This window comes from Bos indicus, chromosome 9 (assembly GCF_029378745.1).
Source record: "Bos indicus isolate NIAB-ARS_2022 breed Sahiwal x Tharparkar chromosome 9, NIAB-ARS_B.indTharparkar_mat_pri_1.0, whole genome shotgun sequence".
Classification (NCBI taxonomy): Eukaryota; Metazoa; Chordata; class Mammalia; order Artiodactyla; family Bovidae; genus Bos; species Bos indicus.
Window position 1 is genome coordinate 49397741 of NC_091768.1, and position 20926 is coordinate 49418666.

Genomic DNA, 20926 nt, shown 5'->3' on the forward strand with positions numbered 1-20926 from the left:
AACTGATCCATTTCTCTTTAATTTTCGTGTGTGGTATAAGGGTCCAACTTCAATTTATTTCATATGGGGCTAGCCAGTTGTCCCATCGTTTGTTGAAAAGACTGATCTTTCCTCACTGAATGGTCTTGATGTGCTTTTTTAAAACCTCACTTATTTATTAGTTCTAATATTATTTTAGTATGTTCTTTAGTATTTTCCACATAGAGAAAATTTAGTATTTTCTATTTTCCAACTATTTCTGCAAATAGAAGTAGTTATACCTTTTCATTTTCAGTCTGCATGCTATCTGCTTCTTTTTCTTACCTAATTGCCCTGACTTGAACCTCCAATACAATGTTCAATAGAAGTCACAAATGCACACTCTTTTGTCTTGTTTCTGTTCTTAGTGGGAAAGTAATCCAGTGTTTCACCATTAAGTATGATGTTAACCGTGGGATTTTTATAGATGCCCCTTATCAGGTTATGGAAGTTCCTTTCTAGTCTTAGCTCATTGATTGTTTTTATCACAAAAGGATGTTGGATTTTATCAAATGGTTTTTCTGCATCTGTTGAGCTAACCATGTGATTTTTGCTTTTTATTCTATTGCCATGATATAATATATAAATGATTTTCTTATATTGAACTAACCTGATATTCCTGAAATAAGTCTCACATTGTCATGGTATATACATTTTTCATAAATTGCTGTATTTGATCTGGTCTGCTTGTATTTCCCTGAGGCTTTTGTGTCTGTATTGCTAAGAAATACTCATCTATAGTTTTCTTTTGATGTATTTGTCTGGTTGTGGGGTCAGAGTAGTCCTGACCTCATAAAATGAATTGTGAAGTATTCTTCTTCCCTCCTCTGTTTTTTGGAAGTGTTTGTGAGGAATTGGTTTTAACTTTTTAAATGCTTTGTAGAATTCACCATTGAAGCTATCTGGACGTGGATTTTTCTTTGTGGGTAGTTTTTGATTACTAATTCAGCTTTTACTTGTTTTAGATCTATTCAGATTGTCTTGAGTTAGTTTTGGTAGTCTTGAGTTATTTTTGGTATGTCTTTCTAGCAAGTTGTCCATTTCTTCTAGTTCCACCTATAAGGCTTGTTATTGTTATTGCGTGTTGATTTAGTGGCCAGCTGGATTATTTCAGTGCAGACATTTATTTTTCACTCCACAGTGTTTAGTTTCTGGTGGTGCTCCTTGTGGAGACACATCTGTGAGTTTACCTGAAGTCACTCTGGGACAAAGGTAGTGTTAGCCGAACCCTTTTTCCCACTTCTCCTGACTCCACTCAGCCATTCAGTTCAGTTCAGTTCAGTCGCTCAGTCGTGTCCGACTCTTTGCGACCCCATGAATCGCAGCACGCCAGGCCTCCCTGTCCATCACCAACTCCCGGAGTTCACCCATACTAATTACCAGCTGACCATTCTATTGTTTGCAAAAATGCCCTGGACCCTAAATGGTTCCATGAACTAATCCAATAAATCTGTGACCCCTTTGAAGGACTAATTCCAAACGTTAGTGTTGATGTTTATTCTCACCCCAAGAGGGGTCCTCTCAATTGTGTCTTTTCTCAGTTCTCTTCTGCAACTTGGTTGTTGAATCTGTGAATCTTCTAATTGTGGTTTACCACAACTCTGCTGTTTTTGAGATAGCTCTTTGGCTTCAATTTCATGGCCTTGGTTATCCCAAGAGAAACCAATTGTAAGAAACTTTTGGTTTGTGATTTAGAGTTTTATATATGAATCATAATTATTTTAACAGTTGGGTCATGCTCTTTATTTATATAGGGCTTCTCTGGTGACTCAGTGATAAAGATCCACCTGCGATGCAGGAGACCAGGGTTTGACCCCTGGGTCGGGAAGATCCCCCCAGGAGAAGGAAATGGAAACTCACTCCAATATCCTTGCCTGGGAAATCCCATGTAATTGCAGATAGTCTTATAAAACTGAAAGCTCCTTAGCAATATGAGGAGTTTTTGGGGTTTTTTTTTCTTTCCTAAGTTATTATTTTTTTACAATTCTTTTCTAAATATTTTTTAGGTTCTTCTGTGTTAGTTTAGCTTCATCGCTCTGTTGAATAGATGTTAATAACTTGAAAACGTTAATTTTGAGTTAACAGTTTGTTTTGATTTTCCTCTTCTTATAAGCTGTTTGAGCTGCTGGGACCTGATGGACTTGAACTTATTGAGAAACTCCTCCAGAACAGAGTTACAATTGTGGACAGATTTCTTAATTCTTCAAATGATCATAAGTTGCAGGCTCTTCAAGGTAAGAAAGTAATCAGTGGTAATTTTACTTTAAAGGAAAAACTCATTGTTTAGCAATTTTTTAATGCAATTATACTTTTAATATTCTTTGGTTGTTATATAACTTACTGATAACATTCTCAAGTAGATTTTAGATATGGAAGATTATGAAACAATTATCAATGCCCTAAATAGGGTTTTATGTCAGAGAGTCTATCTATGTTTAAGTATGACAGAAGATCTGAATAGACAAAAAAAAGAATTAAAGCAACTACGTATAATGCTTAGGGTCAAATAGAGTTACATTTATAACCACATTTTTTATTTTGAAAAATTTCAGACCTTAGTAATGGTGCAAGGATAGTATAATAACTACTCACATACTCTTCATGTAGATTCACCAGTCATTAACATTTTGCTTCCATACCCACCCCTTATCTTTCTCACACACTCACACAAACACACACAAACACACATGTGCAGGTGTATGCATACATGAACTCATACATGTTCACAGTTAAAATTTTTGCTAAACAATATGAAGTTGCACACATCATAATATTTTAGATATAAAATCTTCAACATACAAATTCTCCTACTTAACCTGTAGTACAATTATCATAGCCAGCAAGTTGAACATTTGTATAGTCATGTATTACATATATTTGAAGACCCCCAGAAGAATTAGAGTTGTCAAGGAAGCTAAAATTATTTATAAAAAAAAAAAAAAAAAGCCTGACTTACTATGAGACAACTGATGCCAAACTCAGGTTTTAGGTGGTAAGTATTGATAGGAAAACTGTTTCTTACCTTTACCAAATTTCTTTGCCAGCCTTGTAAATAGTTTGGAAGTTTTAAAAAAGTGCATGAGCATAAGAAATTAGATACCCCTCTTTAGAGCAGTCAATATTTACCCTTTGTTTAAGTAAGTGATATCACTTTTTTCTTACATTTATGAGTGTGGCACTGAAAGGAAATTACAAAACCAGCCTTGATTTAAATCCAAAATTTCTTAAGGGTTTTTTATCCTACACTTTGATTACTGGTAATTGCCTTGGAGTTGCTTTGAGATTTCTAGAAACTTTGAAAAGTGTTTTGATTCTTTAAGTATATTGAATACTTATAAACAACCTTGCTCTAAAAGGACTCTCACCTGTTAAACCGTGATTAAGCAGACATTGCAATAAGCCAGCAGAACTGAGTGTTTAAAGTGGGTATCTGCCAGAAGAAAAGGAATGAATTTAAATATCTAGTCTTGCAATGTAATTTCAGAGAATTTGGTGCTCATTTTTTCAGTCTTTAAAGTGCTGATTCTTACTGATCCCACCTTTCATTAGTTCTAGTTTATTAACAGAAGTTCAAAATATGTTCAGCATATGTATTTTTTTAAGAAAGCTGTAGGTGATGAGTGAATGTTGTTTTTCCATTTCATTATGGTCATTTTTGTATAACACAAACTTTATTCTACTAGGATAACTTTTAAGAAGCAGCACACTTTTTAACCTAAAACCACATATTAAATTTGAATTATTAAAAATTTTTTGAGCCTTCAGTTTGCCCTGAAATATTTTCTACTCTTCCCAATTGGCATTTACTCTTTTTGTCTATGCTAGGTTGTTATTCATGTTGCTATTAGTGAATAATATAATTATAACCATCAACAATTTGGGACATTTAAACAGACTAATTTCTTCTAAGGACTGTGGTGAAAGAAACTGACAATGAGCATATATTAAAGATTTTTTAAATAGAGTTTTTGTATAATTGCATTAAAAATGATTCTCCTTAATTTCTTTTTGTGAGGAGTGGGGGAAGGAAATACTCTTGAAGAAAAGAATCATTGGACTTGTTACTTTATCTCTGTTCTCATCCATTTATGTATTTTGATATAATTTTGTATTAATGATCTTTCAAAATTCTCTTAAAACTACCGAATTGTTCCATTCTTTATTAAGTTACCTTAGTAAGAGAGTCACATCCTATTCTTTTCTCTCTTCCACAAAATCATGGTCTTAGATAGCAGTCTGATGGCCCAGATGGTAAAGAATCTGCCTGTAATGCAGGAGACACGGATTCGATCCCTGGGTTGGGAAGATCCCGAATGGCCACCCACTCCAGTATTCTTGCCTGGAGACTCCCATGGACAGAGGAGCCTGGTGGGCTATAGCCCATGGGATTGCAAAGAATCAGACACGACTGAGTGACTTTTCACTTTCAGAGAGCAGTAGCCTTTTGCCATTTAGTGTTTTCTATCTTTTATACTGCTTTTCTTTGAATCTTTATGTATTCATAAAGATTCACACACACACACACACACACACACACACCCTACTTTATCTCTGTTCTTATAACCAGGAAATATAAGGTAGGCTAGAAGTGAGTGAGAATAATGTACTAACTGCTAAGTTGATAGTTATAAATTGAATTCTGTTTTGGGGGCTGTTGTGGCAAATGTTTAGTATAGGATATATCATAAAAAAAAGATTAAGTTAGCTTATGCTGTCAAATGACACTATTTTGAGTAGTTATAGAAAACTTTGTCTGTCATAGTAGCGTTTTAAAAGGATACAAGCTCTACATGTTCGTCAGTAAAGTTCTGTATTAGAGTTGCTGTTAAGCTTATTCATTTCATTTCTGCTTGTCAGTCTCTACAGTTAGCTGAACTCATCAAAGAGAATAATACACTTAAGCATTTGTGCTTAATAACTTGATTTTAAAAGTCACTTATTATGTTCAATCTTATGGGATTTCAGTATATTCTGACTGAGGCCTTTTAAAGCTATTAATATGGTAAATATAGTTCCTTCTTATAATTTTGACTTTCTTATTTTGATGATCACAGATGTGTCCAATAGTATTTTGTACCCGTCACATTTGTTTAAAATATTAATGATGTTAGCATAAAATATAATATGTCACCTGAAGACCCCTTCAAAAGCAGAGACATCACTTTGCCGACAAAGGTCCATACAGTCAAAGCTATGGTTTTTCCAGTAGTCATGTATGGATGTGAGAGTTGTACCACAAAGACTGAACACTGAAGAACCGATGCTTTCTAACTATGGTGTTGTAAAAGACCCTTGTGAGTCCCTAGGACTGCAAGGAGATCAAACCTGTCAATCCTAAAGGAAATCAACCCTGCATATTCATTGAAAGAACTGATGCTGAAGCTCCAATACTTTGGCCTCCTGATGCGATGAACCAACTCATTGGAAAAGACCCTGATGCCGGGAAAGATTGAAGGTGGGAGAAGGGGATGGCAGAAGATGAGATGATCAGATAGCATCACTGACTCAATGGATATGAATTTGAGCAGACTCCAGGAAATAGTGGAGGACAGAGGAGCCTGGCCTGCTGCAATCCATGGGATTGCAAAGAATCAGACACAACTTAGTGACTGAACAACACCCAAAGAATTTAGTTTCACGTACACAACCTTTAACATTCATTTATAGTAATAAGTTTATGGCATTATTCATATGTTTTAAAAAATCTGCTTAATATCTCTGTTCTTGAGCATGTGACTTTGCAAATAGGTTACTTTTTTTTTTCATATTTCAGAGTACATTTGAAAAGTGGCAGTATGCTGTTTTCTTTCTCTAACACTAGGGTTTCTTGGTTATAAATTCAATCATTATAATAGATAAATAAGATTTACTTACAAAGCAAAATATGTAAGACTTAGAAAAATACTTTTCTCAGAGCCATAAAATGTAGTTCCAATATAGGTAAGATTATATCTTATTTCATAATTTTCAGATGTAACTTTTATTTCTCACTTTCCTTTTTGAGACTGATGGTGCCCTTATACACAGGGGTTATTTCATGTGGTTGAGAGTTAAAATGACTTATTCAAAATCATGTAATGAGATAATGACACATGCCTGAGAATTGTGAATAGAGTGAATTAGAAAGCTAATTTCCCCCTCCTGATGCTATGTTTAAATCCTTCCTTGTTTTGTATTAGGTCTTGGAACTTGATAAAATAACTTGCACTGTGCATCTTCAGAGTGTGGACCACTTTCATTCTTCATTGTTTTTCTAGCCTAGCAGCAGTGCCTGGGACCTAGTAGGTCCTTAAAACAGTAAGCTTGTATTGACTTGGATTGCCTTCAGTGACATTCCTGTCAGTTCCTTTAGGGCTGCAGTGAGCCAAGATACTATTTCTTAGAAAGATTTAATTAAACACAGAAGGTAATCCTGTTAGAACATTTTTCCTGAATATTGAGTTGACCAAGCACAGGTTTAATTCTCCCTTGTAAACACTGAGCTTTGATTGACCTGATTCCTCTTAAGTGGTTCTAGACTTCTCCCATTTTTTAAAGAAGCTGTATTTTCCAAATCAAAACTACAAGGAGGTATCACCTTACACCAGTCAAAATGACCGTCATTTACCAGTTGACAAATAATAAATGCTGGAAAGGGAACCCTCCTACCTTGTTGGTGGAAATATAAACTGGTGTAGCTACTATGGAGTACTGTATGGAGGTTCCTTAAAAAGCTAAAAATAGGGAATTCCCTGGCAGTTCAGTGGTTAGGTGCTTCTACTTCAGATGGCACAAGTTTGATCCCTGGTTGGGGAACTAGATCCCTCAAGCCATGTGGTGTGCCCCCCCACCACCAAAAATAAATAAATAAATATAGATGTACCATATGGCCCTGTAATCCCACTCCTGGGCATATATCTGGATAAAACTCTTAATTTGAAAAGATATATGCACCCCAGTGTTTGTAGCTGCACTATTTACAATAGGCAAGACATGGAACCAACCTAAGTGTTCCACTGACAAATGAATGGATAGAGATGTGTTATATGTATACAATGGACTATTACTCTGCCGTAAAAATGAATTGATATAATGCCATTTACAGCAACATGGATGGATCTAGAGATTATCATATTAAGTGAAATAAATCAGAGAAAGACAAATATCATATGATATCTTATGTGTGGAATATAAAAATAGGATACAAGTGAGCTTATTTACAAAGCAGAAGTAGACTCATAGACATAGAAACAAATTTATGATTACAAAGGGGATGGGGGATAGATAAAATTAGGAGTTTGGAATTAACATATATATATACATAGTGCTGTATATAAAATTCCAAACAAGGACCTACTGTATATAAACATAAACTGTATATAAACATATCTATAAACATAACTATAAACATAAACATACATATAAACACGTATCTATATTGTATATAAAAATATGCTGTATATAAATATATATATAGTATTGTATATAAAATCCCAAAGACCTACTATATAGCACAGAGAACTATATTTAATATTTGTAATAACCTATAATGGAAAAGAATCTAGAAAAGCATATATATATACACACACACACACACACATCTGAATCACTTTGCTGTACATCTGAAATTAACACAACATTATAAATTAACTATACACTTTCATGCATTGGAGAAGGAAATGGCAACCCACTCCAGTGTTCTTGCCTGGAGAATCCCAGGGACGGGGGAGCCTGGTGGGCTGCCGTCTATGGGGTCACACAGAGTCGGACACGACTGAAGTGACTTAGCAGCAGCAGCAGTTTAAAAAATGGTTAAAAAACCCTGCATTTCCATGAAAATGTGGAGCATAGTTAGTTTGCTTTAGTCATCTTCTGAATATATCCTGAGCTGTATTTTATTTTTATTTTACTTTATTTCATGTATAAATTAGTAGTGACATGTAGACAATTTAACAGAGTCAGACCTATTATATGAGAAAAAGTTAAATCTTATATGTAAAGAATATCTTTATTTTATTATGTTAACAGTAAATGCTGATTAGTATTGTTAATTATTTTGAAATAATTTAGATTATTTCAAAATTATGAAATACAATTTTTAGTTTCCTGATGTTATATCTAAGAATTTATATTAGTCTGTAGAAAGACAATATCTGCTGACTTTTTCTAAGCAAGGGTATTATATCATTTAGAAATTGTGACTTAGAAAAACTCTCCTTAGAACATGTAATTAAATGTGCCACTCTAAAAAAATGAATTCTTAGAGCATTGTGTGGCTTATGTTTTGGTAAAGAGGAAAACTGGTTTTCATAAAGGTTAAACTTGTAAAAATATGGATCTTAAATTTGCTTTGCAGACAATTGCAAAAAAATTTTAGGAGAAAATGCTAAACCTAATTATGGTTGTCAAGTCACTATTCAGTCTGAACAAGAGAAGCAGTTAATGAAACAGTATCGCCGGGAGGAAAAAAGAATTGCTAGACGAGAAAAAAAGGCTGGAGAAGATGGAGAAGCTACAGAAGGACTCCTGTGCTTTGATCCTAAGGAACTGCGGATACACAGGTAATAAAAACCAGAAGTTGAAAAATGCTTGTGTTGTAATTGTTGCTTTTATGTATCATAATTTTAGTTTAGTTTTAACAACTTGGATGATTCTTCTAGACACGTTTTCTTACAAGAATAGAATTTTGTTGTATGAAAACCTAATTTTCTAGGATAAGAAAGCAGTGATCTGCTTAATTAGAATATTCTTGGTTGCATCCACAAAGGTGAGAGATTTAGATGCTGTGCTTTATGAAGTGTACACAAATTTATTTTGAGACCTTTTTCTTTCCTACCTTAATGAATGCTCTTTCCCATGTTGTTGAAAAGTAGAAAGGAGGCAAATGAAATAAAGGCATTATTATACATGGTATTTAAAATATTGAAACCCAATTTAAGAAAGGAACTTATTTATACTTTGTTAAATATCTTTGGATTGTGAAAAAGAAAATTATAATAAAAAACATTAAGTCAAACTTATCAGATGAGGTTATCTAAAAATAGTACCTGAAAATGTGTTAATACTTATGTGATTACACGGGAAATGTCAGGCTTGCTAATAACTTTGTGTTGTTTAATTTCTTCTCTTTTGTAATTGAAGACTACGTGAAATAGTTATTATAGTGATTTTGTTTTAGTATATGCTTTCTATTGTGAGATAAAAATGACAGATTTAGCCTATTATTTTTTTATTTACAGAGAGCAGGCACTCATGAACGCTAGAAATGTTCCAATTCTGAGCAGGCAGAGAGACACAGATGTTGAAAAAATACGTTATCCCCATGTGTATGATTCCCAGGCTGAAGCCATGAGAACATCAGCATTCATTGCTGGTGCAAAGGTATGTCATTGGTATATGACCACTTTTGGATAACATGTCTGTTCTAGAGAAATGACACATAGATTTTTCCGTTTCTTTTTACTATGCTAAACTGTATATTTAAATTTTGAAGAACATGAGATAGTGCAGTTTATGTGAAGTTCTTAGCACATAGTAGGTATTCAAAACATATTTGTTCTCCTCCCTTTCATTATCTCTGCAACTTGTGTTTTTGAGTTTTAGCAGTTGTACCACTTTTTAACTAAACCTTACACTGTGTATTGCACGTTTTCCCTGGCTGTGTAACTACATTTATCTTCAGGAATTCCATGTAATTACTGTGTGCTTAAAATTCATCAGTGTAATATGGTTTGTGTGTTATATGAGATATCTGACTCATGAATGCTTTTTGTATATGTATGTGTGGTTTTTGGTTTGTTTTTGTTTTCCTTTAGCTACGTTTATTTGCTAGTGCAATGTCATGAAACCAATAGCGTTTTTCCCTCTCTCTTTAATTAAAGAATCTTTACCAGAGACGTTATTCTATTTTGTATTATTATTGGATTTTAAATTTTTGATGTTTGTAGATGATTTTACCAGAAGGAATCCAAAGAGAGAACAACAAGATATATGAAGAAGTAAAGATTCCTTATACTGAACCAATGCCAATTGGCTTTGAGGAAAAACCAGTTTATATCCAAGACTTAGATGAGGTAAGATTTTCATTTTATAAAGTTGATAGTTTTGATGCTTGGTATGATTTTGAATGCATTTGTATTGGAAAAATTATTTTTAAAAGTCGGTTAATACAGTAAAGAGATACATGCAGTTGGTTACTAATGAAATAGGGGAATTTAAATTAAAAAATACATATACAGTATTTCTTTACACATTGAACATATTTACAAAAATTTTGTGTATATTTCTATAATTATATGTTTATTTTAGCTATTTTAGTTCATATTTGATTTACCTTATGTAAGCTGACTCAAGTAAGTTGTTTTAAAGGATTCATGTATTGACATATCAAACGGTCAGCCTATAATAAAATAGAATATTATTTGAGTATAGGACCAAATTCTAAACTAACTTTCCCTCAACTTTTAAATTTTGAATAATTGCAGCCCTATGGAAAAGATGCATGAATAGTAATTCCCTTCTGTTTTGATTTACCATTAGTTAAAACTTTGCTATAACTGCTTTATCTCAGAATGAAATATTTCTTCATTTAAAGTACATATATTATTTAAGGTTAGCCTTTTCATCACCAAAGTGAAGTTGCTTTATTTTATATATATGTAAGTCATATGAAGTCATTCAGAAATATCAAATAATATAGGCATACAAAAGGAGCAGCATAAGGAGTAACTATAGCCAACCAAAATTAGTTCCATTCTATACATATGGGTGCATATGTGTTTTGATTTTACAAAAATAGAATTATATCCATAAATACTTTTTTTGTGTGTTTATATATATATATATATACTTACATCTTTCTATGTCAATAGACATATTTTTACGACATTATTTTAAATCACTATGTGGTATTCCAACTTATGTCCTCATTACTTTTACACCAGTTTCTTATTGTTAGAATTTTAAGTTTCCTACAAGTTTTTATAGTAGGCTAAAATTTTCATTGAAACTTATATTAGTGGGTTTCATTCAGCCTTTGCATCAAAATTACTGTAGAATTTTTTCAAGATCCAAATGCTTTGATCCCTATTAAATCATAATCTCTTGGGTGGGACGCATAATATCTATATTTTGAAGGTGATTTTTAGAGCTCTATAGGTGATTCTGAAATGTAGGCAAGGCTGAGAGCCTATAGAATTAAATAGTTATATATATAATTCTTTTTAAACCCTACTGAAATGGAGAAGGCAATGGCACCCCACTCCAGTACTCTTGCCTGGAAAATCCCATGGACGGAGGAGCCTGGTAGGCTGCAGTCCATAGGGTCGCTAGGAGTCGGACACGACTGAGTGATTTCACTTTGACTTTTCACTTTCATGCATTGGAGGAGGAAATGGCAACCCACTCCAGTGTTCTTGCCTGGAGAATCCCAGGGATGGGGGAGCCTGGTGGGCTGCCGTCTATGGGGTGGCACAGAGTCGGACGCGACTAAAGCAACTTAGCAGCAGCAGCAGCAGCAATCATTATAAGGATTATTATCATGAAGATTTATTTAGTTTTATATATTAAATACTAACTTTTTTTCATGTAAAAGCATCATTGACATTCATTATCTTTATAATGAATGGACCAGGCTTCTTTTTCTCTCATATTTATTTCCAAATAAATACTTTGTTCACTTTAATGTAGATTACAGGATATGAATGGACCAGGCTTCTTTTTCTCTCATACTTATTTCCAAATAAATACTTTGTTCACTTTAATGTAGATTACAGGATATGAATGGACCAGGCTTCTTTTTCTCTCATACTTATTTCCAAATAAATACTTTGTTCACTTTAATGTAGATTACAGGAGTAAAAGAGATTTCTGAATGGGTTCTTTCCATCTGCAACCTTAATGCCTCTTTGCCATGTAGCCTAACACACTTATAGGTTCCCTGGATTAGGATGTGGCCATCATTGGGTATCATTATCCTCTCTACCACGCGAGATGTGGATGACCACAATTTAGCTATTCACAGATGTTGACAGACATCTGTGTTGTTTATAGTTTTTGGCTCTTATGAATTCTGTGAGTCTATTTGAGCTGCCCTAAGCCCAGACTAGGTGGCTTAAAGAACAGACATTTGTTTTTTCACAGTCTTGGAGGCTGGAAGTCCCAGGCCAAGGTGCCGACAGTTTTGTTTTCTGGTGAGGACTCTTTTCCTGGATTGCAGCGCTTTGTCTTCTCTCTGTGTCCTCTTGAACTCATATGGCCTCTTCTCTATGTGTCTAGAGACCTCTGGTGTCTTTTCTGCTTCTTATAAGGACACCAGGCCTATTGGATTAGGGTCTCATTCAGATGACCTCAGAACCCTAAAGGTTCTGTCTCCAAATATGATCACTTTGGGAGTTAGGGCTTTAGTTTATGAAACTTCGGAATACATAATTGCATCCATAATGTGGAAATAACTGCTCCAGATATTGGTGTACAGGTTTTTGTGCGAATGTAAGTTTTCATTTCTCTGGGATAAATATCCAAGAATGCAATTACTCAGTCATATTATAATTACTTGTTTAGTTTTCTAAGAAACTACAGTAATTTTTTTCCAAAGTATCATTTTATATACCCAACAGTAATCCAGTGTGATCTAGTTTCCCCACATATTCACCAGCATTTGGTGGGTATCACTTTTTAAAATTTTTATTTTAGCCATTTTAAGTCATATTTTTGTATATTACGTGTATTTTCCTTCTTGTGGTTTAAATGTGCACTTTCATAAGCAGCAATATTTGGGGAATACTACATTCAAATGCAGTGTGTCATAAGTACATAAGTAAACTCTTTGATGTCTTAACAATGTAGATAATGATCCCAACTAGATGCTGTCACTGTGGATATTAATATAGAGCTCAGGAAAAAATATAGATGTTAACAGACTGTTAGTTTAGTTAGATGCATCTGTTAGTTTGTATCTTTTTTAAAAGGCAGGATCTTTATGTATCAGGAGAAATGCTCTTGAAGATGTTATCTTTCTCTTTTCACTGAGATCATAATTGGATTCTGCTCCTGACAGTCCTGTGGAATAATAGATAAAATGCTTTTATGTCCTCTCACTGACTGAATGTCACATCAGATAAATTTGTCCTGTCTTTCTTGTCTTCTTAAAATACTTCTGTAATTTGATTAAAAAGATAAGGATAATTTAAAAATTCTAAAATGATGTGCAAAATTGCTGTTAATGCTCTTAAATGGGTTTTGTACTTTCTTGGAGAGGGAATAATCCAAAAAAAGAACCAAAAAAATCATTAGATGGGCTTCTGTATTAGATAGAACTCATTCATTTGGAAGTTAGAGAAATGAAACTCAAAGTAAGTTTTAGCAATGAATACAGACTGTTGGCTTTTCTAACCAAAATATCTGGGAATAAAGCTGCCTATGCATTCAGATGGATATATAAGTTCACATGATGTCATCAGATCTTTTCCTCGGTCTTCATCTCTTTCTCTGTCTCTCTATTTCTGTCTTTCTTTATACCTTCTCTTTCCCTTCTCCCTTATCTTCTCCTTCCTCTCTTTTACCCTCTATTCCCCTCCTTTTATTTCTCTGGTTCTTTTTATCCCGACTCTCAGATACATACTTTTTACATGTAATCAGGGAAGAACATAAGACAGCAACTTCAAGCTTTTCTCTCCCCTCATTCTAAAAGCAAGAGGGTTTTCTCCATTAAAAAAAAAAAAAAAAAAAAAAAACTCCTGTAATGAACTCTTATCTTCTTGACTTGTTTCACCAGTTCATTTCTGAACTACTTTCCCCACGGTAGGAGTGTGGGGTTCTTAATTGACTGTGCCTGCTCACTTGAGTTGGAGAAGGCAATGGCACCAGTACTCCAGCACTCCAGTACTCTTGCCTGGAAAATCCCATGGACAGAGGAGCCTGGTGGGCTGCAGTCCATGGGGTCGTTAAGAGTCAGACACGACTGAGCGACTTCACTTTCATACATTGGAGAAGGAAATGGCAACCCACTCCAGTGTTCTTGCCTGGAGACTCCCAGGGACAGGGGAGCCTGGTGGGCTTCTGTCTATGGCGTTGCACAGAGTCTGACACGACTGAAGCGACTTAGCAGCAGCAGCAGCTTACTTGAGTTTCCTCACCCTCAGCCCACTGTGAGCCATCAGGAGTCAAGGAGGAGTTTCCCAAAGGGAAGATGAAGCTGTTATCCTTAAAAAGGAGCATGTGAAAGATGCGTAGCAGACAGAACTGTGTCTTTGATATTTTGATGAAAGAGTGAGTTTTGCATTTTTTTTGGTGTTAAATCAGTTGAGTGCTATCTGTTTCCACAGGTGGGAGTTATAGTTTTTAAATAGCCAATAGAATGTTATTTGGCATAATCAGAATACTGATCCAAATATACTATTTAGTTTGGAAAAGTAATGTAAAAGATGCATATAATGTTTCATTTGAGAAGTTAAAAAAGTTGAGTCCTTTAAAATCTGAATGTAGAGAGTTTGAGGATTTTTGTGACCCCAGATTATTGAATCCCATGTTTACAGGCTAGGTCCTGGGGGAAATTATAAACAGATCCGACCTCTGATCTTAAGTTACTTAAGTAACTCGCACAGAGTCGGACAAGATTGAAGTGACTTAGCAGCAGCAGCAGCTCACTTGAGTTTCCTCACCCTCGGCCTTCTTTGAGCCATCAGGAGTCAAGGAGGAGTTTCCCAAAGGGAAGATGAGGCTGATATCTTTAAAAAGGAGCTGATCTTAAGTTACTCCATGTAGTGTATCTGACCCACACCATTTCTATAGAAGTGATTAATAGAGTAGGGGTATGTTGTGCAGGTTTCTGAGGCAGCACAGAGAAAGCAGATTAGCAAGTTCACAGAAGTCTTCATGGAGGTCAATGCGGGGCATAGGATTTTGCCAGATAGACAAAGGACATGGTGGGGGGTGTATCATAGGCAAAGGATGCTCCATGAAAGAGTATGTGACCTTTTGTAAACATGTATTTCAGTATTAGTAGTATGCAAGCTACATATGTAGCATGGCAGCAAATTAGTCTAAAAAGAGACTTACTAGTGTACATGAAGGACTTTGAAAACCATACATAGTAAGTTTAAATTCAATATTGTGGGAAATGCTACTTCTTAAAAATAAAAGTAAATAAAAAGGGTTTTTTTCACTTACAGAGATTACTCTGGTTGCAGTAAAGAAAAAAAGAAAGAAAGAAAGAAAAACTGATGGTTGAGAGTAGAGCTGCTGCAATAATTCAAGGGAGAAATGCTGTGTGCCTGAATGAAGAAAGTGGAGCCTATACAGAAAGTGGGACAATGAAGAATAGATAGCTGCTAGTTAAATGTTAGTAAATGTTAGTTTAGAAGTTGTATAACATCTGATGACAGGTTAAATGACAAGAGATGAAGCAGAGAGAAGAAACTGAAATGATATCCAGGGCAACATGGGTGAGTGCTGGTGTCATTCGTTAAGATGAGAAACAGGAGAGGAGGAACAGAGTGTGTGTGTTACGTCCAGGAGGTCACATGTTGGTGAAGAGTGAGGCTGTGAATCCAGGCGGTTGTGCTTGAATCTTGGCTCCCCATGTTCTAGCTGAAAGAATGGGGCCAAGTTACTCTCTGAGATCCAGTGTTTCACTTGTAAAATTGGGATGATAATACCTACCTCATCATTTTATTGTGAGGATCAAATGAGTTCAGTTCAGTTCAGTCGCTCAATCATGTCTGACTCTTTGCCACCCCATGGACTGCAGCACAGCAGGCCTCCCTGTCTATCACCAACTCCCGGAGTTTACTCAAACTCATGTCCATGTCCAAACATCTCATCCTCTGTCATCAAATGAGTTAATATATGTAAAACACTTGGAAGAATTATGAGTACTTAAGACATTTTAGATAGAATGTTAGCTTAAAATGAATGGTAAATGTAAACAGACAACTGGTGAGATCAATCTGAGTATGGTTAACATGAAAAGACTTATTGTTTCTCTGGAAATTATATTTATTAAATACATTACTTGTATGTTCATTTATGCTCTTCAGGTATTCTTTCATTACAAGTACATAGTCACTCTATGAAGACATAGGGTAGTTTCCAGTTAATTGACAGAAAATAAAGAAACCTGTCATTGTATTTATTGCTATCTCAAGACTAAGAGTTTGGGAAAAGGGAAGTAAAATGAGTATAAAAAACTGTTACTTTTCTTGTGGTTCTACTGTGTTCTCTGAGCCTGAAGGGATCCTAAATCTGAAAGAGTTTATTGACACAGTTTGATTCAATCAAATTACAAAAGCCAGAAAGCTAAAGAGTCATCCAGAAAAACACTTCAGAATGTGAATCATTTTTATGAGATCAGTTTGAACAGGAAAAAATGTGACTAAAACCTGGACATACACCCAAATAAAAAGCCTTTTCCCACAGGCTGCTTAGTACCTGTCAAGTGTATTATCAGTTTCATCAGCACCATGACCTTGAATTCCTCACTGCTTTTTTTAGAGGTGGTATCAAGAAATAATAACAAAATCTAAAGTTCAAAACTGAAAAGTGAGCTTACTTTTCAGTAAAAAAGCTTATCAGTCTTTTTCATACTGATAGAGATCTTAGTGAAGAAGATTTCATAAATTTCACCAGGAAGGAAACAATGTGACAAATATTAAATTTCTGATCATTTTACCAAATTATAATTTCCCTTGATACATGTCTCACCTCACCTGGCAATCAAAGAAACATGAGTATTCTGATAGTATTTGCTATTATATTTGTCAGATTTTTCAGTACTTATGACCACCAAAACAAGCAAATGAACAAACAAATATGTAAATATAGACACCTTCTACATCTGTTGTAAACCCCACAACACGTTGTTATTCTTTTTGCAGTTAACAGTCTTTTTAAGATATTAAGATGTCTAAATGGTAACCAGGAAACGTCCTTATACGTGTGCATCTATCAGCTCTTTTATGCTTTGTGTAGGGAGATTCAGATGTCCATCTGGTATTCCTTTTTTCTAGTGCAGGTCTGCTGGTGATAAATTCTTTCAGTTTTGTATGTCTAAAACAAAAAAACTTTATTTTGTGTTTGTTCTTGAGGAATATTTCATTTGCTGTGAAATTTTAGGTTGATGGGCTTTTCCCCTAGTACTTACAGATGTAGCTGCTTCTTGCAGCTTACAGATGTAGTCTTCTTGCTTACATTGTGTCTGATAAGAAACTTGTCCTCATTCTTAATCTTCTTCTCTATATAATAAGTCTTTTTTTTTTTTTTTTTCTGGTTGATTTTTAGATTTTCTTTTCCTCACTGGTTTTAGGCAGTTTGATTATGATGTGACTTTGTATTAACTTTCTGTTGTTGTATAAGAAATTACCAAGATATTAGTGACTTAAAACATCCATTTATTATCTCAGCATTCTGGAGGTCCTATTTGAATGGGCTGGACTGGGTTCTCTGTTTGGACACGACTTAGCAACTAAACAAAACAAAAGGATTTTAGGGGTTTTCTGTTTTAGGAGTCAATAAATGTGCAGTATATAAAAGTTTGTTCCATGAGATAAGCTTTCCCATAAGAAAATGCTTATATGTTTTGACTCTCAGCAAACATTTATATGATTAAAAAGTAATATTTACTTGCTAAGAAAGTACATTATAGTTCAAATATATGAAATAGCTAAGTCTGATTTGAAGGAGTGAATCTATATTTTCTTTTCTAAAAAATAATTTTGTCTGTATGCCCTGAACTTTTGTAGGATTATACCATAAAGTATACTGGGAACGCTGCAAACAACTAACTAGGAAAAGGGCACCAGCTGCTTGAAATATACCTGCTAAAGAGAGTTATAACTAACATCTGCCTCTAGCTAGGAGTAATTGAACAAAATAACTTTCTTTACAACCTATACTTTATTGATTTTATGGGGAGGAAAATTAGAAGAGAGAAGATTAAAGGCATAGTAGCATATTGAGCTTCCCCAGAATGATAATGTTAGAACTCAGATGATTTCAAAAGTCTGAAATGTGCATGAATTTACCTTGTAATGTGGGAATTTCAAGTTGCTTTAGAAATGAACTTTGTCCATATTTTCCAACATATCTGTGTGTTGTAGTTACGCAGGCCTATCACAGATAGACAAAAATATTGGGTAGGATTCTATTGCTACTATAGAGTTTCATTATTTGTCTTTGAAAGTATATGTGAATTGGCTATCTGTCATCAGGAATCATTTCTTGAGTCTTGATTGATGCAAGTCACTGTGCTACAGTGGGTATCAAAAGGTTTGGAATTACGATTGTGCATTTGAGGAACTTACTATCCCGTTAGGCAATTAGAACTGATGGGGATTCTCAGCTTTACCATTTGCACATTTTGTGACGTGGATCAAGTTACATAACACCTCTAAGTTTCAGTTTCCTTATCAGTCTGTTTATTCTGAGAAGACTATATGAGTCAGCACACAGAAAATGTGTAGCAGTATCTGTGATATATTTTGAAAGATGGGCTACCCAAATTGCAGTGTGGTATTGCAATCCTGACAAGGTTCAGGGCATACTTTGAATTTTTCTGTTAAGACATATGGAAAGGTGAAATTATTTTGGTATAAGTAACATTAAAATTCCTCAAAGATGAATACTGGGGCTTCCCCGAGGGCTTAGCAGTAAAGAATCTGCCTGCAGTGCAGGAGTCACAGGAGATGCGGGTTTGATCTCTGGGTTGAGAAGATCCTCTGGAGGAGGAAATGACAACCCACTCCAGTATTCTTGCCTAGGAAATCCCATGGGCAGAGGAGCCTGGCTGGGCTGCAGTCCATAGGATCACAAAGAGTCAGATGTGACTGAGCATAGTACAGCACACAGAAAAGATGAATATTCAAGTAATGTATAAAATGGCTTTAAATTGATAAAGGTAAGGCAAAGGAACTTGCATTTTTTTAGTTAATACTGTACACTTTTTTAGGCTTATTATATCACATTATTTAACTTAATCCCCTCGTACAAACCCTGAAAGCAAGAGCTTTTAGAAAGGACAGGTTTCAATTGGATTAAATGGTGCAAATATCAAGCAGTGGCTAAATAAACATAGGGTTACCTTGCTTTTTGTATTCTCTGCAAACTCTTAAATTCTTGATACATTTTAGAGTTGTATGAAAATAATAATTATATAATTTGAAAGTGTTAGTTGCTCAGTCATGTCCAATTTTTTGCAACCCCATGGACTGTAGCCCACAAGCCTCCTCTGTCCATGGAATTCTCCAGGCAAGAATACTGGAGTGGGTAGCCTTTTCTTTCTCCAAGAGATCTTCTCAACCCAGGGATTGAACCCAGGTCTCCCGCATTGCAGGCACATTCTTTACCAGCTGAGCCACAAGAGAAGCCATATGAGGATTCTCTTAATATTACTTTTTCTTGTTTAAGGATTATATGTTTAAAATGACATCCTTGATTTATTTAATTAGTTTTGAAAAGTTTAAAGTCATTCATACTGTAAAAACATTTTAAATTTTAAATGAAGAAATTACCTATAATTTAATAAATATAACATTTTTGTGAACTTGACCACATTAAGTGCCTAAATACTTCACCTGCTTTAAAGATTTCAAGCAAGCTAATGAAAGTAATTTAAAAGTTAAGGTCAGAGATAAAACTGGTTATTACTATAAATACCAGCCAAGAAACTGAAAATGACATTTTCTTTGTGGGACTCCACCGAATTGGACAGAGATTCTTCTGTTGTATTGCCATGGTTAGAAGTGTGGCTGTTTATTAGGAGGCAGGCCCCACAATTCTGGTCAAGAAGACTGTGATACCAATTAAATAATAGTGTCTTACATTTTTAAGATCTAACACATAAAAAAAGTGATATCCTGGAGGGCTATTTACAGTATATAATGTCAGGATAAGTTCATCTCCCTTATGAAAATAATTTATTTGCTTAGTACTGTTACTGTTAAGTCACTTCAGTCGTGTCCGACTCTGTGCGACCCCATAGACGGCCACCCACCAGGCTCCCCCGTCCCTAGGATTCTCCAGGCAAGATTTCTGGAGTGGGTTGCCATTTCCTTCTCCAATGCATGAAAGTGAAAAGTGAAAGTGAAGTCGCTCAGTAGTGTATGACTCCTAGCGACCCCACAGACTACATCCTACCAGGCTCCTCCTTCCATGGGATTTGACAGGCAAGAGTACTGGAGTGGGGTGCCATTGCCTTCTCCCATTTGCTTAGTAGAAAATGCCTTATTCTTTGCCTCTAATTTTACTTCTGCTTTAAGCATCTAAAGTTTGTATATGTAATTATAATAATACTGGTTTGTGAATCCAGCCCTTGTTTATTCTAGAGAAGCAAGCCAAACCTAGCCAACTCAGACTTAAAACTGAGGTCCCACCATGTTTTTGTATTTTTTGTTTTTTGATTTTTTGGCCCTGTTGTGTGGCCTGTGTGATCTTAATTCCCCAACCAGGAATCTAACCCATGCCCCTTGAACTTGGAGTGCAGAATCTTAACCACTGGACTGCCAGAGAGTTCCCTTTTACTGTCTTTTTGTGCATTGGGAATGTGACTCTTGCCACAGCACATTGGTGAAGGTGTTTCGGAAGGACATCTGACCTGCTGACTGTGCTGGTAGAAACCCACCTGTGCAATCATGATGATTTATCAGTGGAATTCGTTATTGTGCAGACAGACTTTTGTCTTTTAAAATTTCCTCTTGAGATTTTTTTCTTCAGTTTCCTCAGTAGTTAAGCCTTAGCTCAAACCTGGAAGTAAGGAGGATACCTTCCCCTTCCAAGAAGAGGATAGTACTCCTTTATTCTAACACCCATTATGCCTTAAGTTCTCAATTAAAGGTGCTAGTGTTGCTATTATTTGTTTTTCTTTCCTTGTATTTTTCTCTTCAAGGCCAGTAATAGCTACTTATTTATCATTTTGTCATCAGGGAGTTCAGTGTAT

The 20926-nt window shown here is 35.1% G+C and overlaps 1 protein-coding gene across 1 annotated transcript in view; it reads left to right on the top strand.

The window, feature by feature from the left end:
- ASCC3 (activating signal cointegrator 1 complex subunit 3) overlaps positions 1-20926 on the top strand; it is a 336073-nt gene that overhangs the window by 61562 nt on the left and 253585 nt on the right. The window contains exons 5-8 of the mRNA XM_019967310.2: positions 2132-2252; positions 8354-8558; positions 9237-9378; positions 9945-10070. Of these exons, the coding sequence (XP_019822869.2) occupies positions 2132-2252; positions 8354-8558; positions 9237-9378; positions 9945-10070 (594 nt within the window). The remainder of the gene's footprint in view (positions 1-2131; positions 2253-8353; positions 8559-9236; positions 9379-9944; positions 10071-20926) is intronic.